This window comes from Papaver somniferum, chromosome 2 (genome assembly GCF_003573695.1).
Source record: "Papaver somniferum cultivar HN1 chromosome 2, ASM357369v1, whole genome shotgun sequence".
Taxonomy (NCBI): domain Eukaryota; kingdom Viridiplantae; phylum Streptophyta; class Magnoliopsida; order Ranunculales; family Papaveraceae; genus Papaver; species Papaver somniferum.
Window position 1 is genome coordinate 1,895,910 of NC_039359.1, and position 24,253 is coordinate 1,920,162.

The window sequence follows — 24,253 nt, forward strand, 5'->3', positions numbered from 1 at the left end:
AGTTCAAACATGCTTCGCACTTATGTTTTCAATATGCACGACTTGAAAGATACGTTAGGGAATGAAACAGTTCAAGTCAAATATCACTAACCTCAAGTGGAAGGATGATTGTTGTCGTTGTAGCTCCTTGCTTCTTCACATCTTCAAGAATTCGCAATACTTGTAATGTCTCATATCCTAATACTTTCAAGCTAACCTATACAAAGTTTAACTCTAGTACATAATCAATCGACTCTTAACATGAGTTTTGATTCACTAAAATATGACAACCAAACTTGACATACCAACGCTTGGTGGGTTCAACCGAGCAATGCTCTAACAAAGGGGAACCGATCCTATGAACATGTACAAAAAATACAAGTTAGATACCATAAATATGTGGGAACCGATCATATGGAAATGTGCAACAAGGGGGAACCGATCCTATGAACATGTGCAATCGGTCACAATAAATCTCAATCCAATCCAATCCGAGCACGTTTTGTGTTTTTAACACAAAAAATTATCCAATAATATCTTTTCGAATTTTCTATTATTCTAGAAATATTAGAGATACCGAAAATATATTTGGTTAATGTGGAAACATAAAAAGATGTCGACATATTTTGAACATGTACAGTAACTCTAATCTTTAATTGTTCAAAGTTATTCCTTAATAGATAAATGAAGAAAATCCCAGGATCGAAATACAAATAAGTTAAGAATCTTTTATTTAAGGTTGTTAATTTTATTTTAGGAAAACGTGAATTAGTAATGTGCATTTACTAGTTAAAGATTTTCCAAAGAGAATTTTGGTCATTATTTTGGACAGAGCATTTCCAGGAATTATGGAAACCGAATTTGTACTTTAATGAATATCTTGAGAATATTTTCGGTTTTGGAAATTCCTTGGTGGCCAAACTTCCTTGTCTATAAATACTTGAAGTTTTCATTTCTAGCAAACTAATCCTTCGCGACAACAAACTTCCCCGGTTGTGTTATTACTGGTGTAGCAGCCTATTCGGAGAGGAGAGTAACCTAATTAGGCGAAATCTCTTACGGCCGCTCAGTTTAAAGTCTTCTTTGGGATTGAGAAGCTCTATTAGTACCGTTGGTGGGAAACTAGATAATTGTGGCTTATATTGTGTTTTCTATTGATTTGATTGACTAACGGTGGTTGAAATTTGATTGCACCTAGTTTGTTTATGCTTGAGAATCTTCTCTTCTGATATAAGATTCACTCAAACTAGATCGAAGTTTCGACAGGGATCTTTAGACTGTGTTTAGTTCTAAAGACGATCTTGTGATAATCCATTGTTAACAGACTCCGTTCTATGCGTGATTGATCACAAGAGATTCAAGTTGTTATGTGCATGTGTTTATTGAAGATCTAAGAAGATTTTAAGACAAAGAAGATATTGAAGATTTCTGATTTGGGGTTCATAATCTTTGGTGTGCACAATACTTGTTTCGGTATAAGAGGATCCATCTATAATCGGTTTATCCTTGTGGTAGGTTGGATTGATTAGTTGTGTGGATCGGCATCAATACAATTCATTGTGATTAAAAGTATTGATTGCAAAATCTTAACAATTACTTCGGTAGTTGAGAATAAGATATATCTAAGAACCTGACAAAGGAATTTATTGAGATAAACAAAAGAGCCTTTGTCGAACTCACATCACTTGGTTGAAGAGAGTTGATACCAACAAATTTGTTGTTCCTTTACTGTTTGGAATACGAACCAAAGGAATTGTTCCAAGTACGTGACTTGTTCATAAGTTGGAGGCGTGAGAATACAGATGGAACTAGGTGAACTATAGGTTTAGTTGCTTGGTCTCAACTGTAAGAAGTTGGTTTAATTTTGTGTAGCGGCTTAATCCTGAGAGTACTCAATTCTGGACAAGGTCCCGGGGTTTTTATGCATTTGCGGTTTCCTCGTTAACAAAATCTTGTTGTGTCATTTACTTTTATTTTCCGCATTATAATTGTTTTATTATAATTAAAGTAAATCACATAAACGTTAATTCCTATTTACTTGATAAGCAATCCCATTGTGTTTGGTTAAGTCCGAACCTTTTTATCAAGTAAACTTACTTCGTTGTTGTATTGTCTCGATCTCGTATCCATAGACGATCACACGAAGTGTGAACCGATTAGTTGCATTGTCTCGACTCAGTCCATAGACAATCACTTTCGGAGAAAGGACTTATAGGTAGGAAAAGTTTTAGCTTGAGGTATACTTGGGTACCCTCGCCTTTTCACAAATTCTAGTTATTAGCTTAACGATAGTAAAAAAAATTTATATGAAACTTGTTTGCTATTAAATAGTTCACATGTAGTCATAAGTGTTTTCTTAAAGTTTCACATGCAACTTATTTGATGTGAATTCCAAGAATTTAATCCCATTCTCCTTGAATCAACGTCACCTTTCTTATATCATTTTTTTGCTCCAGCAAATCGATGCTTTGAGATGGATTTAACACTCGTTCGAAGAAAAATTGACAACTTCCTTTATTGATACATGTAATAGATGTATCACTGTTCATACTGAGCCCGAGTAGACTTGTATGCTTCTTTTCTAGCGAAGAAGTGCCTCCAATTCTGCCAGAAGTTGATCTTTCTGCCATCCATAGCTTGGAAATCAACACACTCTTGAAAGTCATGTTTGGTTATTTATATTTATAACCACATGCTCCTGCCAGTTAATTCTGGAGACTGTCTTGGTTCTCAAAAAAAAAATATTGGCTCTTATCTTTTCGCAAGTAATTTTTTTCCACCATGCGTGTCTTTCTATAAAAAATATCCGATATGACTTTGCTGACAAAGATATGTGAGCAAATCTCAAATATCAGATTCTAAGGCCACCTTTAGTCTACAATTGTATACCAAGAAACTCAACTCATCTTATTCTTGTCATCATCTTCGCCCAGATAAATATCATCATTACTTAATTCGATATGTTCTCAATAAAATTATATATAAGCATGAGACAAAGAAAATAAATTGGTAAAATTTCCAAAGAGGTTTTAATCAAAGTGTCTTTATATTACAAAATATGGTATCTATCGAATTAGTGATAGTTGTTAGGTCCTAGAGCTCAACGCTAAGAAAGAGCTCAGGTCGAGTTAAAGATAGTAGGTCCTCAAATGGAGCATAACCTTAAGATAACGATATAACTAAGCGCGAGACATGATGACTAATATCGTGATACATGTAAGACATGAGATCTGAAGTAGGAAGCGAAGACTAGACTAAGAGCTGTCAGAGTTAAGACCTGAAGGTCGAGAGATAATAAAGATTCCAGGTCGAGAAAGTAACTTAGCAACGAAATAAAGTCTGAGCGGATCTTGATATCATCTCCAGGTAAACACGAGTTATCCTTCGCCAGACATACACTTAGCGTAATTCAAACGCTTGTATATAAAGCCCAAGAGGCTAATCTTGTAAGTCAACTATTGTATTCAATCTAACTCGATCAATATACTTTTCTTTGTTCTTTCTCTCTCCTAATTCCTTTATAATTCTATTAACCGACCTGAAAGATAATTGGTAACCCTAATTGGATAAGAACTAAGTAATCACCAGTGAAAGAACTGAATATTGATCAAACCAGAAGATAAAATCGTACAAGTAATCAGATCGTAATCTTGTGTAAGTACGTATTCCTTTAACATTTCTAAATAAGAACACATGCCGAAGTACAAAGCTCCTCCTTGTAGCATCAACAAGCATGCCGAAGTAAGATATAAAAGGAGGATCAATTTTTTACCCTAATTCCAGAGCCAAGTCCCCAACTACCGCATCAACAGACAGCTTGAAATAAAAATGAAAGATCAACCGAATTAGTTAAATTTCACCATCGCAAACATGATGTTACCTCATATATGATGAACCAAAAAGGCAAACAATCACTTACTGACTAGTGAACCGAATGAGTTGAATTTCCCAACCAAATCCATATACTATTATGTGTCAGTCACTCATCGTTGTGCACGGCTTCCGTGTATGGCGTGCTATTTCCCAAATGGCTTGTTATTACTGAGTCTAAGGTTTAGATAGTCTGGCTAAATTGGGCTCTATGGTGATTAACTGGGCCTATTGATTTTTTCATCTACCCCATAGAAAATTATAAGGGGTGTCTAAGTTTGATGAAACTACCATTTTACCCTCTATGAAATTTTAATATTACCAATTTATCCTCATTAAATCCTAATAATTTTTTTTTTTAATCAAATCAAAATCACTTCCATTTCCATCAAAAATTAAGAATTCAAAATCAAACGTAAATATTGTTGATAATCACCAAATTCATTAAAATAGGTAATTTTCCGTTTTAGCTCGAATAAGGTACTTTTCTATTAACCAAATCCCCTAGAATATGTTTCGATAACATGTAATCACTCAAACAATCCAATTTTTTAAATCAAAGTTTTTTGAGTTTATAACAATCGGTCCGCGTCAATGCACTTGTAAACCGGTTTTAATTAGAAACGGTTGTTGTTTATGTCCACAAAGACCGATTGTCTTGGATGGTATTCTGGTCGGAGGAAATTGAATCACAATCGGTCTACGTTAATGCCCACATAGCCCGATTCTGGTATGGAAGAGATAATTGTTTTCCTGTGTTTTTTTTTTGTTAGAATCGGTTTACACGATACATATATAAAAACCGATTCCTGTTATGCAACGTTAGGAATCGGTTTTTATATATGTATCGTGTAAACCGATTCTGGTTAACCAAAAAAAAATTTAGTTAATACTCGATCATAAAATGAGTATGAAATCATACTCGATTTGATTTCATTTTGATTAAAAATGAAAATGAAAATAGTTCTATATGCTTTTACCCGATTTGAAAATGAGTATAACTTTATACTCGAATTGAAAACGAGTATAACTTTGTACTTGAATTGAAAACGAATACAACTTCTTAAACGATTTGAAACTGACTATGAAGTCATACCCATTCTTAACTCGGGTATAAAATGAATTTTAATTTTATTTGATGTTTAAAAACACATAATTACAGATAAAAAAGAAAAAAATTACCCACAATCGGTTTATGTTCATGCCCATGTAAACCGATTCTGGATAATCAGTTGATTTTCATGTCCATATAAACCGATTCTGGATAGAAGCAATTAACCATTAAAAAAATAATTGGTTAAGGGGCTTTTCATAGTACTTCAAAATATTTCTTTTTTGTCACGTAGTGATAGGCCCAAATTAATCCTTATAAACCCCCATTTAACCAGGTTAGATAGTGGATGCATAATAATGATGGATTTAATGAAATTCGGTATGTAGGAAATATTTTCCGGTACAACTAGTAAATGCCGATAAAATATCCATTACTTAACGGATCACAGCACTCTAAAAAACAAAGCTTTCTGATCAGTGAGTGGGAGTTGCGGAAAATTGCGGACCTGCATCTGAACACAACTCAGTTAGAGACTGTAGTTGTAGATCCACATTATAGCAATAAAAAAAAGAAAAAAAAACTATTGTAACACTTGATTTTTTCATTTCGCAGTATAATTTATTGATGGCTTAGCTCGCGGATACTCGGTACTCGATATTGGTAAACTAGCATGTTGGGTCCATAAAGCTTCGCACAACTAGCATGTTGGGTCCATAAAGCTTCGCACAACTAGCATGTTGGGTCCATAAAGCTAGGCACCATAGTGTATTTATTTTTAACCCTTAGCTTAGTAAAATTTTTAAGGATAATTCTTTACGGACCAAGAAAATTGACTACGATAAAAATAAGTTTGATGCCTTTGAATTTTGATTAATTCCCGGAGGGGAGAGATGAATTTTGGGATTGGGATATAGGTGGTGTACGTTTTACATATGCGGTGGACCTGGTAGTCATGTAAAGGTAAATTCCTTGATATACATATAGTGTTGCCAGTAGGGTACTATTGTACCTTGCATAACTACGATCCATGTGCATAAGATACAGTACACACAGCAAAGACTTTCTGGCTTGGAACAGTAGGACCGAGCTATACATGCAAAATTAGGTCGCTCTACTCTCACCATCTCATCTGATTATATACGGAATCGGGGCCTAAATGGAGAGAAATCCATGCACTAGAAACAAAATTGTTCCCTATTTTTAATGGTAGTTTGATGCACCCTTACGACGAGTGTCCAAAATTACACATAAAAAAACACTACTCTGTTTTTACTCACTGACGAGAAGGATCTAATATAATATTGTGAAGATTAAAGATAAGGAACACTAACACTGGGAGTTGTAAAGATCCCAAACCCCAACACAAAGTTATCTAAAAAGAACTACGCGAATAATACTCCGACCATAAGCTCACACATGCATACGCAATATCTACTAGTTATTACCTGTACACACGAATCTGCTTAGGAGGATCTAACGACTCTAACACGCGCTCCTGTTTATGAGTTGTAAAAGTACAACCCAGGTAGCTCACTAAATTTGATTCGTGATATCTAACACAACAAGTTTTAAACCGTAGCTGGCTGACACCCGTCATTCCGGGTCTGATGCCTGCCTCCAGCACCAACTGCTCATTCAATTAATTAATGCCACCTCAAGCGCATGTTAGCTGCTCACTCCAGCTCAGCTCTCTCCCAGCCAGTACCAATAATGATACGATGTTTTACTTGCTTGGGGTGGGAATCATGGCAAATAGCAATTCCTTTTTGAATTTGAATAGATCGAATACCAATTTTACCCCTCATCATATTCATTCATCATTTCCAAAGTCTCAAATCACATTTTCTTAATTTCCAGTACACAAGATATCTCAAGTGTGATAGGGTAAGAATCAAAATTTCCAATCCGTACTCTCAGTTCTGCACTTTCAAGGATTTAACTGTCATTTAGTTGAACTAAGTTAATTTAAATCTCGAAATCTGAAAAATAATAATCAGAGAGAGAGAGAGAAGAGCAATGTGATTAGGACTAAAAAAACCCCAATACGGATCCAAATTCCTAAACATAATCTGAAACCAAACATGTTCGAGTCAAAGATATTCCCATTCTTTTTCAAAAAAAACCTAAACATAGAAATCAGTGGCATTTAAGTCCAACTAAAATATTGCTGCAGAAATTTCACGTTAGTTTCTTGACTTTCTATCAGTCTCAGCAGCACGCGCAATAGAAAAGAGAGAAAAAAAAAACACAGAGAGAAACATAAACAATTTGATTTCTCTTTCAAGGACCCGAAACTCAAGCAGATGTTTCAGGGCTAAAACCAAAAAAGAATCCTAAGACCAATTTGTGTTCCCACCATTGATTTTGACAATGTTGGGCTTTCAAGATAATCATGAACAAAAGAAGAAGAAACCTTCATCATCATCTTCATCATTGTCCTCAGCATTATCATCAAAATCATTTTTCAGAGCTAGAGACGATAGTCCAGATTCAGTCATTTTCACTCTTGAATCATCTAATTTTAGTCTCTACTCTTCTCATTCCGGTGGCAGTGTCGAACGTTCTTCGTTCACTTCTGCTGATGGTTTTCAGTATCAACGAGACAACAACAACAACATTTCTCTTGGTTCTGAAGTCTCTAAGGTGAAACAGAATTTCTTTTTAATGCATGTAAATACAACTTCAAATGTGGACCGTGTATATGCAATCCAGTAGAAAGAAAACGATAAAAATGATGTTGCCGAAAACAAAGACCAGGTTGATTAAGATGTTTTTCTTTTGTTATTTACACATATTACATCAAATAGTGCCGATATTGTAAAAGGGGTATTCAAATTTGCAACTCTTAATGTAGAAATCAGAATCCCGTCTTGTCGTTTGAAAAAAATGCTAAAATCTTTTTGATTTTGAAACAGCATTTGGTTGGACGTGATCTTCAAGGGTATTCAAGTGGTCCAGATTTAAGATCTACAGTTCATAAGAGATGTTATCCTGTTAAAACAGGGGAAAAAGCTAATAAAGGTACTGCTAGATTATAGTCTAGCTGGTGCAAAAAGATAAAAAGATGCAACCTTTTCTTTTCTTTTTCTTTTTTGTTGATAATTGATATGCATTAATCAAACTCACTGACTGTTTGTTACACTTGAATCCTTGGTTAGAAAGCAATAAGGAAGAAGTAGTAGCAGTAGAAGAAGAAGAAACAGAAGACACTTCTCAAATTGTATGTCCAACGAAAGCGTACATCTCTCAAGCTATCAGAGGTACAATATTAGAAATCTTAATTTTGAGATTTGGTTTGTGTCTAATTCTGATCGACCTATAATTGGTTTTGTTTTGATTTCAGAATGTCAGAATCAGGGGAGTAATACAACTGAGGGTTTTCGATCGGCCAGGCAATTGTCAGATAGGCAAAGACCGACTTCTTTAGATGTGAGTAAGTCTGGAAGCAATGTTACTAGTCCTTCTCCACGTTTAACTTCAATGAAGAAAGCGTCGCTTTCTTCTACTAAATCAGGTAATTTCCCAAGTCCCGGAACTCCAAATTATAGACCAGGGAATACAATGGTTCAAAAAGGGTGGAGTTCCGAAAGGGTTCCATTGCCGGTGAATGGCAATAGAAAAACTGGGGGTGCGTCATTGCTGCCGTTTAACAATGGAAAGACTTTACCATCAAAATGGGAAGATGCAGAGAAGTGGATTTTTAGTCCAGTTGACAGTGTTACTAGAAATTCAGCTCAACAGCCCCAGAGAAGGCCAAAGGCGAAGAGTGGACCTCTTGGAGCACCTGGTCTTGCCTATTATTCAATGTATTCACCTGCTGTTCATATGTTTGATGGTCGGAGCAGTGCGAATTTTATGGCGGGTTCTCCATTTTCATCTGGAGCCATGGTTGCTGATGGTTTGCCTGATAGAAGTCATTTTGGTGGTGTTGGGGATTGTGTTAGTGGGGGAGAATCATATCAAGACCATACGGAGCTGGTGCGTTCAGCTAGTGTACATGGATGGTCCTCAGATCTTTTGAACAGGTCATCATTACCTGAATCGCAAGGTATGTAAGTCTCCATTTATATGAATGAGCTTTTCTGAGCTTTGTGTGTTGAATAATGTGGTTGATGTATTAGGCAGCATGAGTATTGAACAGAGACAATTCTCTGTCCTGTGCCTGAGTTGAAACCAAACTTTCACATACATAGTTAAGCCTAAAGGTCATTAATCAGCATAGGAGTTATCATCTTCTTACGAATTCTCTCCTTCCAGTCGCCAGTTTTCAGAATCGGTTTTGTACTAAATCTCCACTTTGCTGTTGACCATAGTTCAATCACAAACGCTGAATGCAAGAATGTTTGTGCATCTTCAAAGATTCATGGAATTATTAAAAGTTAAAACTATTGCTAGGAGTTCGATTTGGTGACTATTTTTTTTTTATCTTGTTAATGTTTCACAAACATGCAGCTGGAAAAGTTGATGGTAACAAGGATGCAGCGACCTTGGTAACTCGGGCTATTTCAAGGAGAGACATGGCAACCCAAATGAGCCCTGAGGGTAGTGAGTGCTCTTCTCCTAAGGGGAGGTTTTCTTTCTCCCCATCGCCTCCTCCCTCTTTCCTTCCCACTCTGGAGCTAAAGAGTCGCCTTACATCTCAATTAGAAGTCAGGGATGTTCAGGTGGATGACCGAGTTATTATGACAAGGTGGTCCAAGAAACACGGAACCAGAAGGCAAGAAAATGAATTGGCAAATGTTGAAGATTGGAAAAACAAAGCTGCTGAATCTCGAGCTTCTGCTTGGGAGGCTGCAGAGACCACAACATCCACAACAAAGTAAACATTCTCTGTTGCACTTACTGTTTCCATTCTATCTCAAGTAGTTACAAAATGATGTATTTAGCATATATAACAATAAGCTAATCTGATTCTTGTATTCACTTGTCATGCATATTAGGTCCAAAAGCGAGGAAGCCAAAATCACTGCATGGGAGAATTTACAGAAAGCAAAAGCTGAGGCAGCAATACGTAAATTAGAGGTTCTCCTTTTACACTCGATTTCTTTGTCATTAAGTATTTCAAGTTATAATAAAAGACAGGACTAGCCAGTTTATGCCTATTAAGTTGTTCATGAAGAATTTACTGCCAACAATTTAGTATTTCCTTCCAAAATGTATTGACCACTTAAGAAATATTTCTGACAAATGCTAGAACTTTCACCGTAGGCTTGGTCGTGTTGTTTAGATATTAATACTAATTTAAAGAATTTTTCAGATGAAACTGGAGAAAAAGAGATCATCTTCGATGGATAAAATTATGAGCAAGCTAAAATCAGCTCAAAAGAAAGCCCAAGTTATGCGAAGTTCAGTTTCAGATAACCAATCTCACCAGGTTCCCAAAACTCCCAATAAGTTGACATCTTTCCGCAAGCGTGGACAAATTGGCTCATTGAGTGGTTGCTTCAAACTGTCTTAAAAAGTTCAGTTTCAGATTACCATCTTTCTAACTATTAATATCAGGTAAGAACGGTTCTATAAACTTTCAATATTGAGTAGTTAAGCTCTAATTGCCAAAGCAATATAGCAGCTCCCCTGGTTCTCTATGCCTGTTGCTTTAAACTTATCATATTTTTAGACGTTTGATGCTTACCAGTAATTTCCACTTTTTTCTTTCCATAAGGTAATTGGTAGGTTGCTAGAAATATGATGCTAAAAGCTTCTCTTTTCTTTGCAATAAAAATGGGAATTTTAACATGTTTAGTCACAACTTGCAGAGGCGAATTGCAAGCTCAGAGATCAGTAAAAAGGATGATATGGTTGCAGTTAAAACTTCAGAGTTCAAAGGTACTGTTGAATTGAGTTTTGCTGCAGCAAAATTTTTAGTAACTCTCCTTGAAGGAAAACCTGGGTCAGATGAAACGTAAGTCCCCTGTTAAAAGCAAGGGAATGGGATCTTCCTGGTGGTTAAGGAGTTACAATAATGTATTTATCCTTGCGTGTAAGTATGTGTTTACCTCTCGCATTCCAGGATGTATTTTGACAGTGACAATTGGGAGAACATGTGAGTTTAAGTGTAATGTGGGTTCATATGGGTGTAATTTGGATTTTTTTTTCCTCTAATATCAAGCACTTTAAAAGGATGAAAGGCTTTTGACTGGGCCAAACTCTGTATTTCAAAGTGCAAATTATGGAACCGGTAAGCATTCTAAATAAACTCTTAATCAATTAGTGTCTAGCTAGAGAGATACAGCGATTCTAGGATACTTCTGCAAGAATTAATGCTTCTGCCATATTCCCACCTAACACTTGGATTTTGCTTTCAGCAATTACAATGTGGCCAATGCCAAAGACAAGCAAGATAAAAAAAAGGCATTTTTAGATAGAACACGGCATTCCTAAAATGACCTACAAACAATGCTTTTAGTTAGCAATAGACGTACAACCAACAACTTAGTGCTTGCCAAGTAACATTTCAAACAGAAACCTTGAAAAGAAGAATAAGTGCAGATAATTACTTGAAGAATGGTAAATGTTCAATGTATCTTAGTCAATTAATCCAATTTAAGACTTTCACCAGCTAGGTCTTGGAGATGTAAAGGTTGAGTTAAGGAACCTATTCGTGTGATATTAACATAATCTCGAGGACAATGAGCTGATAATCCTGGAATCATCACACCAACAACCCTAAACAATATCAAGAACCACCCTTCAGAATACTCAGTCCCCCTCCAGTATCCAATAAAGAAGCTTCGAAACAGCTCATAGACTGCATTTAACATCTTCGGTATAGCTCTGAAAATATTGAAGTAATTCTTGTTTGGTTCTTCATCCACCACCTATTTCAAACAAGGGAAACTGTGTTAGGCTTAAGAGACAAAAATTATAAAAAGTCACGGTTATATATTCCAATGTGACAAATAAACAACATGTTTGAACCAAGAAATGATGGTGCCAAGAACTTGCTGGAATTATTCAGTATGATTGTTTTTGAGAGAGAGACGAACCTTTCCTTCGTAGCGACTGTTGAAGTAGAGGCACGTTCCGAAGTGCTTAAACAACAGACTTTTATCATCATAAGGAACTCTAGGGACCATGTCATTGCAATAAACGTACCTAAAGTACTTAATATCATTTATCCTAAGCTGTTCTTTCATGTATTCCCCAAGTTTCTCATCTCCAACTCTTGGTTGTCCAAATGTATATACACCTTCAAACCTCTTTAACATCCAATCATCTTCTTTGTGGAACGCTAACACCGCCGGAAAAAGTATAGCCAGTGCTCCTCCTAAGCTGTGTCCTGTCACAATTACTTTCGCATTTTCGTTTTTGCCAAGTATTTCTCGTAGCTCGTCTCTCAAAGTATAGTAAGCAAGCAAACGCTGGTCTGAACCTGTTCGGTTGAACTTCTGCGGCCATCCTTCACCTTTTACTAACCCCAAAGCTTTCATGAATCCTCCATGGACTTTTCCCAAGCATGAGAGATCGTACCAAGATATATCAAGATCGGTAATCCATGCGTCTGCATCAAATGGCTCAGTACCACGAAATGCCATCACTACTAACTCAGGATCTTCTTCTTTATCTTGGAACATGAAGGCCTGTGTTGTCGCTTTTCCTTGATAATCTGCCAAATTATATCATTTAAATATCTGATCAAATTAATTTCTCTATTGATGGATATTTTTACATGCAACTCTTACCATTCCAGAAATCATAGAACTTCAGAAACTTCATCTGCAAACAATCACCAATAGATTGTTATTATATATAGATATATAAAGGAGATATCCAATCCATATATTTAGACGACCTCAAGGGTATATGTACCTTCCAATGATCATTAACTACGGTTTTCACAGAAGCTTCATTCTCATAGGACAATTTAGCTGCCATAGCTGATAGAGCTCCATGATATCTACTGCTTCCAACTTCGATTTTCTTGTCTAGGTCCACTCTGGAGTCCAGGTGACCAATAAACGACGTAAAAGTCGCGGAATTTTTATCAGGCAATGGCATCTTACCTGCATAATTACCAATCACAGAACAAAGAGATATATCACGGGATTTGATGTACAAAGACATGAAGAGTAGACAAGTAACTAAAAAACTGACCTTGAAAGAGGTTCACAAAAAATTCGACTATTTTGGTGTTGAGAAAAGTTTCAATAACCAAACCAATCCAGAACATTGGCTTCCCCAAAGAGAGTAGTATTTTCTGTAAAGTGACAGATACAACGAGTAACCATCGGCGTTTAATGCCATGTATCTCTGTACCTGCTGGGGAATCCACAAATTTGCTATGCTCTACGTTTGGGGAATACAGGAGATGAAACAGATTTCGGTAACCTCCCTCTTCGGGTTTCAGGACCAAGTACTCCTTACAGAATTTCTCATCACCACCACCACCACCACCACCACCACCACCAATTCCAACATCGGTACTGGCCATGACTTGAGATGAAGGAGAAGAATAAGTCCGACAAATAAATACAATCCAGATGTGACCACTATACCAATGACATGTTGAATTTATTTATTTATTATTTTTTGTTTAGAGGCTGATCTTTTATGATACTTGATGACTGATTTTGGTATAAAAACTATAGCCTGCCTAATCTGGAATCTGACTTTGTAGTTACGAACAAACTTATAAATCGATTAATAAACTTTATCAGGATCATATTTTATAAATATAGTAATATACTTAATGTGTAAGCAAATACAATAAAATCTACCTTCAGTTTCACATGGACATAATAGTATTTTGTTTGAAATTGAACGAAGTATGTCTTGCTGTTTAGACCTACGATTAATTCCACGCTGACAAATTATGGAGCTAGTAGGTTGGTGAGTATCGCATTATTTTCTTTAATGATGATGCATTTTAATAGTGATTCATTATGAACAATGAATGCTTAGCAGACCCAAGATCCACCCTCAAGCAGTTATAATAACATTAAGAACGTTCTGGGAATCTTCTTCACGATGTTACAAAGGGCTAACGACGCAGTAAAAGCCCGACCTTTATGCTCATCCCGTGTCTGATGAGGAGCACATATTCCTTTTAAGAGTTCACAGGGCAAGAGCAAGCATTTAGGGAGGGGTGTCAAATATGTTTTTGGAAGATTTACAAACAAGCATATATTGCTCAATTTATTATGGAATCTGAGAGTATTGAGTTAGATAAAACACGAGACGGGACCGAGTGCCTAAGATGCTTTTTAGAAGACATTCCTCTCTGGCATAGGCCTGTGCCAGCTATATCTATACATTGTGTTAGCAAAGATATAATAGCTAAAGATGAAAATAACTAATCTCAGTCGGCGTTATTTCCATTGATTGGATAAAGTCCAAGGAGAATATCGCGCAACCTTTGACGAAAGGTTTATCCCAAGAGATAGTTAGAAATGCATCGATGGGGAAGGGGCTTAAGCTCATAAATTAAATTTGCCATGAAGGATACTCAACCTTGCTGGCTGGAGATCCCAAGATCAAAGTTTCGAATGATACAACTAATTTGTGGTGGGTAAAGGTAAACACTATCAGAAAATTTTATTCTCTATCTCTTCCCTATGGTGTAGACGTGATAGTGTGACCGCATGTGAAGGATGACTTTTAAGAAGTCTTAATGAGTTCTATAGTTTCAATTTAAGATTGAAGTTGGGTGTAGCAGTAACACTCTTTATGGAAACTCACCTATATGAATGAGGAAGTGAGCTGCTTCCTATGAGAATATGAGCTTTGATTCTCTAGAGCATTATGAGAAACAGGATATGTCCGGGGCCAAATTGGACAAAACGGCACGAGCTTGGCAGCAACCTTGGAGATATCACCCGTGGTTGTTATCGCGAATTACATCAAATGCTAGCAGTTCAAGACATAGTTCACTGTCTCTAACAAGTAATTCCGGTAATATCTCACTAAGCAAAGGTTCAAGACCTCATGGACACCTCTGACTAAAATGGTATTTCCTGCGCTTTTTATGTGATTTTCTTTTTGATGGTTTTGGTATTACTGGAACTTAAGACCTAAAGGTCACTAAGGGTTCACTAGTTCATGCTTCTTCACTTTGGTGAAAGAGACCTATAGTCTCACCATGTGAGAACTAAAGATGAAAGCTCTCAATACTATTATGATTTCTGCAATCCATAGTATGACCCTGGGGTCAACACACTTTTGTGTGAGGGAGAGGACGTAAAAATGACTAGTATGATTTCAACAGTTGCACGATCAGTCTGTTTGGATCGTGAGATTGGGATGTTGATTTACCAAGATATATCTGTGTTTTCATGTTCTATTAAATTTTCATTTATGTGGGGGATTGTTGGAAAACGATTAATAAAAAATAATTTTTTAAAGTTTTAATAAAAATTATAATTTATTATTTTCTTTTGTGAATGAAACTTATTAGTCCCACATTGTGGAGTTTCCAATTTTTAGTAGTTTTAAGAAACTATATAAACCTTTTAGTCCCACATCGGGGAATTTTTCTTCTTAAGTTGTATTTGTCAATTTTATAAACAAATTCACTACTTTTGTAAAATCTATGGGAAAGGGGTTGCTCAATATTTAGAGGAACCCCTAAGGGAAAAAAAATATTATATTGTTTTCTCAAGTGTTCGAGATTTTCCTTTATAGTTTTTTCGGAGTTGCCAAGCTCAAGTTGAGCATCTACTACATATGGTAGTAGTAGGTGCAGTTGGGTGTTTTATCCTGGAGATAACCGTCCTGTGAAGGCTATAGCATCACTCTTGAGTGTAGCCTGGCGCTAATGTCTTAAGGACAACGTGTTGAACACGTGACTCACTCTGTTTTTCCAAAATTTTGCCTTGTTGCTGTTGCGGAGATATGAGGAACTCGTTCGTTTCATCAAATCGATCACTTCCATTATAAAGGAGCTAAGTATCAATAACTTTTTCTTATTTGATTTTTCCTTATTTTTGATTATTGCACCCAACAATTCTCGGTAACCACTACTTACGTACACTGCACCTTACAAATGATATAACCAACATAATTAAGCAAATACCACAAGGAAAGAAAACAAACTTCCAAGACGAATAATTCGAAATCATGTGCTACTTGAACTCTCAGTTGTATGATCTCCTTGCTTATTCGGTAGGTATTTGGTTAGGTCTACGGTTTGATCAAGAGGGATATCGTATATGTTCGAGGATGCCAACCGAGTAACATTGAGATATTCTCGTGGAAAGTGAGCTGGTAATCCTGGAATGATCATTCCAGCAAAGAGCCTAAGTAGTGCCATACATGATGCAAGGCATACTACAATTCCAGAAGATTCTTCTTAGAGGTTTGACTTCCATGGTTTCCTAGTTTCAGTCTTTCTTATTTTTAGGATTCTTTTAGATTTCCTTTTAGTTTTCTGTTTCCTAGTTTAGTTATTCTCCAAGCCTATATAAAGGCTAGATTAAGTCTTGTAAGATCCATCTATTACTCAATCAAATTATTAAACACAAAACTTATCTTTCTCTTCTTGCTTGAATTCTCTTCTCTTCTTGCTTATAGCAATCTAATATTGCTTTCTTTTACCTTGTTCCACATTAGTTGGTATCAACCGCTTAGTTTTAGGTTTTCATCCTATAACTTGATCCTTTACATCGCTTCCGCAACACCTTTCAGTCCTTTTTTTTAGTTCCTTTTCGTATAAAAAAAATGACTACTCAACCAGTTACTCTAGCAGCAATCGAAGCTCTCATCAAATCTCATACCGAGATTTTGGCAAAAAACATTACTGAAGCTCTTGAGAAGTCCATGGAGGACAAATTAGGGTTAAGAGATACCAAGCTTGAAACCATGCAGAATCAACTTTTGAAGGTTGCAAAATATATAAATCTAGATTTGGATATGCCTGAGCTTGTAGACTTAGAAGGAAAAACTAAAGAAGATATACTTCAGTTTTTACAGAATGATGAAGTACCTGAAGATGTATTGCGTACTTTAAACATTAAGAAACCATATGAAGGTTTCATAGGTCATTCAAAGAAGAAGATAGTTTCTCCTGCACTTGACAGTGATGATGAAGATGAACGTGAGAACGATCTAGAGAAGAATTGGATTGAAGAACGACGCTTAAAAACTGGTCACAACCCTTACAGTTCTTTACCAGAATATAAACTAAAAGCTGATATTCCCAACTTCTCTGGAAATTTTCGTATTGAAGAACTAACTGATTGGTTCTTTGAGGTAGAAGCTTTTTTCGAATTCATGGAAGTCCCTGAAGATTCTAAGGTTAAACTTGTGACATACAAACTCAAAGGAGGAGCTGCAGCTTGGTGGGATAAGATCTGTGATGATCGTAGAAACGCTAACAAACCGAAAATACGTACTTGGAAACGTATGAAAACTTTGATCAGGGATAAGTTCTTACCTAGAGACTTTATGCAGCAACTTTTCATCAAATTACAAAACATTCAGCAGGGGGCACGAACTGTTGAAGAATATGTGTCAGATTTTTATAATTTGGTCGCACGAAATCAACTCAAAGAATCTGAAGAACAGTTAGTTGCAAGATTCATTGAGGGACTGAATAGATTAATACAAAATGGTATGACTCATTCAGTTTTTACTATGGTCGAAGCTGTGCAGCAAGCTATTAAGATAGAAAATCGTCTTATTCGTTCTTCTAGGATTTATCCATCCAGACAAGGGCGTTATCAAAATACTTACAGGGGTACCAATTCATCTCAAAACTTTTCTCCAGATACTGTTTTGAATATTCCCAGGCCTCCTTATGATGATGTTAGCCATTCACATCGACAACCTAGCCATATTGTGCCTTATACTCCACCTCTGGCTACACCTATCTTAGCCAATCCAGTTGATCTTCAGCCGGGTCAGCAGTCTCACTCTCTGCAACCAACTCCTCCTACTACAGGGAATCGGTTTCATAACAGGAAACAACAATTTCCACCGCAACAGCGAGCTAATAATGCTTATACAAAATTTCGTGGAGATAAGTGCAATAAATGTCAGCAATCGGGGCACACTTCTAGTGATTGTCGGAAATTCAATGCTTTGATTGGTGAACCTCAGTTCATTAATGAAGTCACTGGTGCGCTTAATGAGTTCGAAGATGAAGACTCACCTGGTGATGACGACGAGTTTGTTGGGATGATTCGTCCATTATTTCTTACTCAACAATGCAAGTCTCAGAGACACAGTATTTTAAATCAAGATGTTATATTGGGGGTAAAATCTGCAAGATGATAATTGATAGTGGCAGTGTGGATAATTATATTGCTGATCACGTAGTTAAGAAGCTTGAACTACCAGTAACTTCTCATCCAGAACCTTACACTGTAGGATGGGTTAATGCCTCTAGCACACAGAAGATTACTCTTCAGTGTTATGTGTCATTCTCTTTTGAGGGTTATGAAGACACAGTTCTATGTGATGTCATTAATATGACGGCAACCCATCTTCTTCTTGGCAGACCTTGGCAATACGATCTTCACGCGGTTCACAATGGATTCGAGAATACTTACACTTTTGTTCATAATGGGAAAACCAAGGTTCTTAGTCCATCCAATTCCACTTCAAACTCTTGTGCGCAGACTGATGCTGTCGTAGCCACTGTTATTCGTTCTTTGCACCCACAACATTCTTTACATTCCCATGAAGATTCTAAGCCTATGATTGAGTTGCCTGCAAAGGTGAAGCCCTTATTATTTCAATATAATGTTTTATTTCCAGATGAACTACCAACTGCATTACCTCCTTTACGGAATATTCAACACTGCATCGATTTTATTCCTGGAGCCTCTTTACCAAACCAAGCACACTATCGCTTGAGTCCTGCTGAGCATGAGATATTACAGGGACAGGTAAATGATTTGCTTACAAAGGGTTTGATACGACCTAGCAACAGTCCTTGTGCCAGTCCTGCCTTCTTGGTTAGTAAAAAAGACAATGGATGGAGGATGTGTATCGATTGCAGAGCATTAAATCGCATCACCATTCCTTATAGATTTCCGATCCCGCGTATTGATGATATGATTGATTTACTGTCGGGCTCTATTATTTTTACTAAGTTGGATTTACGCAGTGGTTACCACCAAATACGCATTCGAGGTGGAGATGAGTGGAAAACAGCATTCAAGACACGTGAAGGTTTATATGAATGGCTGGTCATGCCATTTGGGTTATCTAATGCACCTAGTACTTTTATGCGACTTATGAATCAGGTTCTCCAACCCTTTCTCAGTAAATTTGTTATTGTCTATTTTGATGACATACTAATTTTTAGTCGCAGTGAGCCAGAACACCTCCAACATCTTTCACAAGTGTTTCAAGTTCTTGCTGACAACTCTTTATATGTTAATTTGAAGAAGTGTACCTTCATGGCTTCTTCAGTAACATTTTTGGGATATGTGATTTCTACTGATGGTATTCATGTCGATCCTTCTAAAGTTCAAGCAATTGAAGATTGGCCAGTTCCTACTTCTATTCGTGATGTTCGTAGTTTTCATGGTTTGGCTTCTTTCTATCGAAGATTTGTGAAGAACTTTAGCTCTATTTCTGCACCTTTGACTGACTGTCTCAAGAAGGAGAAGTTTGAGTGGACGGAAGCAATGGATAAAAGCTTTATTCTTCTTAAAAAAGCTTTGTACGGCACCAATTCTTGCACTTCCGAATTTCAACAAGCCTTTTGAAATAGATTGTGATGCATCTGTTGTTGGTATTGGTGCAGTATTATCACAGGAGGGTCATCCAATTGCATATTACAGTGAGAAGAATTCAGATGCACAAAAGAAATGGTCTACATATGAATTAGAGTTATTGGCTCTTGTTCAATCTCTTAAGCAGTGGCATACTTATCTTATACATAGGGAATTTGTTGTCAACACTGACAACCATGCTTTGAAGTTTTTGAATACTTCTGCTAAAGTTAACAGAATGCATGATCGATGGCTTTCCACACTCAACAAATACACTTTCTCCGTGAGACATAAAAGTGGCAAATTGAATCAAGTTGCTGATGCCTTAAGTAGAAGAAGTCATCTATTAACTACAATTCGTAATGAGAGTTATGCATTTGACTATATCAAAGACATTTATCCAGAAGATGAAGATTTTGGCAAACTATGGGATCAATGCAGTTCTCAAACTCATGGGGTTGATGATTTTCTTATACAAGAAGGTTTTCTTTTTAAAGGGAATCGATTATGTATTCCTCAAGGGTCTTTACGTTTACATCTTATGCGAGAATTACATGGCAGTGGTCTTGGTGGTCATTTTGGGAGAGATAAAACCATTTCCCTGATTGAAGAAAGATATTTCTGGCCATCTTTGAAACGTGATGTACAAAAGTTCGTACAAAAATGCATGGTCTGTCAGAGAGCAAAGGGTACAATTCAAAATACCGGGTTGTATACTCCTTTACCAGTTCCTGATGCACCTTGGGTTGATATAAGTATGTATTTTATACTTGGTTTACCTCGTACTGCTAGAGGTAATGATTCTGTTATGGTCGTAGTTGATCGTTACTCTAAAATGGCTCACTTCGTGGCTTGTAAGAAATCAACTGACGCTTCTAATATTGCTTCTTTGTTCTTTAAAGAAGTAGTAAGATTGCATGGGGTTCCAAAGTCTATAACTTCTGACAGAGATACCAAAATTTTGAGTTATTTCTGGAAAAGTTTATGGATGCGCTTAGGCACAGTTCTACAATTCAGCACAACTTCACATCCGCAAACTGATGGACAGACTGAGGTTGTTAATAGATCACTTGGGAATTTGATTAGAGCTAAGTGCCTGGATAATAGTAAGCAGTGGGATGTGTTATTGCCACATATGGAATTCGCTTTCAACACTTCTGTGAATCGTTCTACTGGGAAAACTCCATTTGAGATTGTGTACTATAAAGTACCTAATCATACTCTTGATTTGGTAGCCTTACCCACCATACAGAGTACAAACACTGCAGCCGACTCTTTTGTAGACAAAGCAACTGAATTACATAATGAAGTAAAATCTAAACTGGAGAAGTCCAATTCTAAATATAAAGAGGATGCTGATAAACACAAGAGGTTTAAAACCTTCAAGGAAGGGGAGCTCGTGATGATACATCTAAGAAAAGAGAGATTTCCAGTGGGTACTTATAACAAAACCAAGATGAAGAAATATGGTCCTTTCAAGGTTTTAAAGAAGATCAATGATAATGCTTATGTTATTGATCTACCAAATGATTGGAATATCTCCAACACATTTAATGTTCAAGAGATTTTTACGTTTCATGGTGACAATGAACTTCTGGTTTGTTTGGACAACTCGAGGACGAGTTTTACTCTAGAAGGGGGGACTGATGCAGGGCATACTACAATTCCAGAAGATTCCGCTTAGAGGTTTGGCTTCCATGGTTTCCTAATTTCAGTCTTTCTTATTTTTAGGATTCTTTTAGATTTCCTTTTAGTTTTCTGTTTCCTAGTTTAGTTATTCTCCAAGCCTATATAAAGGCTAGATTAAGTCTTGTAAGATCCATCTATTACTCAATCAAATTATTAAACACAAAACTTATCTTTCTCTTCTTGCTTGAATTCTCTTCTCTTCTTACTTATAGCAATCTAGTATTGCTTTCTTTTACCTTGTTCCACATTAATACACCATGTTTCAGAATACTCAGACCCCATTACGTATCCAATAAAGAAGCATCTAATCAGCTCAAAGCCTCCGGTTAATGACATTAGCAACACTTCTGCTGGGTTAATGTAGTTCTTGTTTGGTTCTACTTCAACAACCTGTTTAAAATGAAATATTTATATTGTGAGACAGAACACCTTGCCAAGTTAGCTAATGTATCTGGGAATATTAGATGGACTAACCTTTCCTTGGTAGAGACTGTTGAAATAGAGACAAGTTCCGAAATGCTTAAACAAGAAACTTCTATTATCAAATGGGACTCTAGGGATCAAGTCATTACAGTAAACAAACCTCCAATACTTAACACCATTAATCCTAAGTTGTTCCTTCAAGAATTTTCCGAGTTTCTCATCCCCGACTCTTGGTTGCCCAAATGTATAAACTCCTTCAAACCTTTTAACAGCAAGTCTTCCTTATGGAACGCCAACACTGTTGGAAACACAACTGCGAGTGCCCCACCCAAGCTATGTCCAGTGATAATCACTTTTGCCTTTTCGTTCTTTCTCAGTATGTCTGTTAGTTTTTCCCTCAAAGTATAGTAGGCAAACATACGTTTGTCATTTTCTTGTTGTTTGAGATCTTGTGGCCATCCTAGACCCTTTCGTAGCCCTAGAGCTTTCATGAAACCCCCATGAACTTTACCAATACCCAATAGACCGTACCAAGAGATATCGAAGTCACTGCTCCAATCAACTGCATTAAACATTTCAGTACCTCGAAATGCCACTACGACCAATTCAGGATCATCCTTTCTATCTTGGAACATATAGGCCTGCGTCGAAGCTTCACCTTGAAAATCTGCCATAACAAATTAATTACGTCTAATTAGACCACTTGATTGATTGATTTACCAATAATGAAGTACTGATCTAATCATCTTACCGTCCCAGAAATTATAGAAGCCAAGAAACTCCATCTGCAACACGTGCACACAATTGAATTTAAACAGAAATCAATAAGTACAAATACAATTGTATTTGCAGTTATGTTAAGACCACTCGAAACTGATGTCTTAAGCGTGTTATACCTTCCACTTATTGGTAATCGTGTCTTTAACTAGTGCTTCATTCTCGTACGCCAATTTAGCAGCCACTGCTGACAAAGCTCCATGATACCTACGATCTCCGTTTTTTGTGTTCTTGTCTAATTCAAATCTAGTGTCGAAGTTTCCCATAATAGACAAATAGTTTTCCGATGACTCATCTGGCATAACCAACTTTCCTGCACAATCATATAAACCGCATCAAATATTAACGTTCCCTGTATATACGTAGTTTCGGAAATGGCGTATACGTACTCACTATTACAGCCGAAAATATGTATAAATGAGATTGTAAACCGTACATTTTAGGCATGCATGTTCGTGTGATGTGACTGAGTAATATTTAAAAGAAATTCTCGATAAATCATACTCCAAACAAATTCACAAAGATATTACTAACCGTGAAATAAAAAAACAAAAAAAGACTAACCGTGAAGTAAACCAAACAAAAAACTGGAGAAGTTGTCATAACTGAACACAAGGTTGAGGTAAGTTTCAATAACCCAATTCAGCCAATACATGGGCTTTGCTAAGTGGTGAAGGATTTTCTCTAAAATGACAGACAAAACTAATATCCATCGGTTTTCTACACCATGCACCTTCATCCCTTCTGAACACTCCACAAATTTGTTGATATCAACGTTACTCGAAAACAAAAGATGTAACAAATCCCATGAATGTCCTCCTTGAGGTTTCAATACAAGATATTCCTCTGAGAACTTATGGTCACCACCCTTTTCATCCTTGGAAGACATGGCTAAACAGAGAAGGGTAGAGATAAACAAGATAGATGTACACAATCTGCGTGATCTAGACACGGTTTAAATAGAGAGCAAAAGCGTGAACCAAACCTAACCGTCTCTGTAGCTAGGGTGACAAAGTTAGCCCGATTTGATATCCACGACGTAAATAGAATCCATAGAGACTGCTTTATCAATGAAACTAAGTTGGATTAGTTATTTAAGTCCCATAAAAGTGGACAGGCAACACCTAAGGGTAGTTCCATAAAAGTGGACAGGCAACACCTAAGGGTCTTCAAAGTGTCCAGTGGCGGATATATCTATTATCAACTTTTATTGTGGAAAGTATATGCAAGAATTACAAGATATGATCATGTGGTGCGTTTGATATTATGTCTTGATGCCAGTATGACTGTAAAACTTGGGTTAACCCGGATGGGCAGGGGACTTAATCAAGGTTTGAAAAACGGGTCACGGCTCAGGTTACGGGTACTAAGCGTGACATTTTAATGCGTTTTGATGGGTGCGAGCACATCTCGGGCCAAAAACACGTTATTCATTAAGCGTGGCCTTTTTTTAATAACCGGGGTTATAACGGTTAAATAACAAATAAAAAAAATTTATGATCTGAAAACCCCTACCTAACCGTTATAATCTGCGTGGAAAGGCTATAACGAGTCTAAAGAACGTTGTTAGTAAAAAAAAATAATTTTTGTATAATAGTTCGAAAAAATGTGGTGATCGCAATTGGTTCGCGTAACTTTTTAATGATAAACACTAGTTAATAATAATATGTTTTTTAAAATTTCAAGTTTTAATCATGTAGTTTCCATGTATTATTTCAAAATTTAATTGTAAGTTTTAAGCTTTCAATCCAGACAAACACTCGAAGCAAATTGTAAGAAAGTTATTTACGTGATTACAACG

At 36.6% G+C, this 24,253-nt stretch overlaps 2 protein-coding genes and 1 pseudogene across 2 annotated transcripts; 1 reads left to right on the plus strand and 2 right to left on the minus strand.

Annotated features, from left to right (window-relative positions):
- Positions 1-7,133: 7,133 nt before the first annotated feature.
- Positions 7,134-11,099, plus strand: LOC113346658. Its single transcript, XM_026590140.1, has 8 exons — positions 7,134-7,546; positions 7,819-7,924; positions 8,062-8,163; positions 8,247-8,951; positions 9,356-9,722; positions 9,844-9,925; positions 10,161-10,405; positions 10,660-11,099. The coding sequence occupies exons 1-7, from the start codon at positions 7,274-7,276 to the stop codon at positions 10,359-10,361; spliced, it is 1,836 nt and encodes a 611-aa protein (XP_026445925.1). The 5' UTR covers positions 7,134-7,273; the 3' UTR covers positions 10,362-10,405; positions 10,660-11,099.
- A 145-nt stretch (positions 11,100-11,244) lies between these two features.
- On the minus strand, positions 11,245-13,523 carry LOC113346659. The gene is made up of 5 exons (XM_026590141.1): positions 12,998-13,523; positions 12,713-12,906; positions 12,586-12,619; positions 11,890-12,509; positions 11,245-11,721 (listed from the first exon to the last, which is right to left on the minus strand). Exons 1-5 carry the CDS (start codon positions 13,332-13,334, stop codon positions 11,437-11,439), a joined length of 1,470 nt encoding a protein of 489 aa, XP_026445926.1. The 5' UTR covers positions 13,335-13,523; the 3' UTR covers positions 11,245-11,436.
- Positions 13,524-15,956: 2,433 nt separating this feature from the next.
- LOC113350591 lies at positions 15,957-23,303 on the minus strand (annotated as a pseudogene).
- Between the last annotated feature and the right edge of the window lie 950 nt (positions 23,304-24,253).

Bases quoted from the DNA above. Each gene is read 5' to 3' on its own strand.
- LOC113346658 (XM_026590140.1), top strand. From the start codon at position 7,274: ATGTTGGGCTTTCAAGATAATCATGAACAAAAGAAGAAGAAACCTTCA. The intron at 8,164-8,246 runs GTACAATATTAG...TTTTGATTTCAG, and splicing joins CATCTCTCAAGCTATCAGAG to AATGTCAGAATCAGGGGAGT. The intron at 9,926-10,160 runs GTTCTCCTTTTA...AGAATTTTTCAG, and splicing joins CAGCAATACGTAAATTAGAG to ATGAAACTGGAGAAAAAGAG.
- LOC113346659 (XM_026590141.1), bottom strand. From the start codon at position 13,334: ATGGCCAGTACCGATGTTGGAATTGGTGGTGGTGGTGGTGGTGGTGGT. The intron at 12,620-12,712 runs GTACATATACCC...GATTGTTTGCAG, and splicing joins TAGTTAATGATCATTGGAAG to ATGAAGTTTCTGAAGTTCTA. The intron at 12,510-12,585 runs GTAAGAGTTGCA...ATAATTTGGCAG, and splicing joins GTTCTATGATTTCTGGAATG to ATTATCAAGGAAAAGCGACA.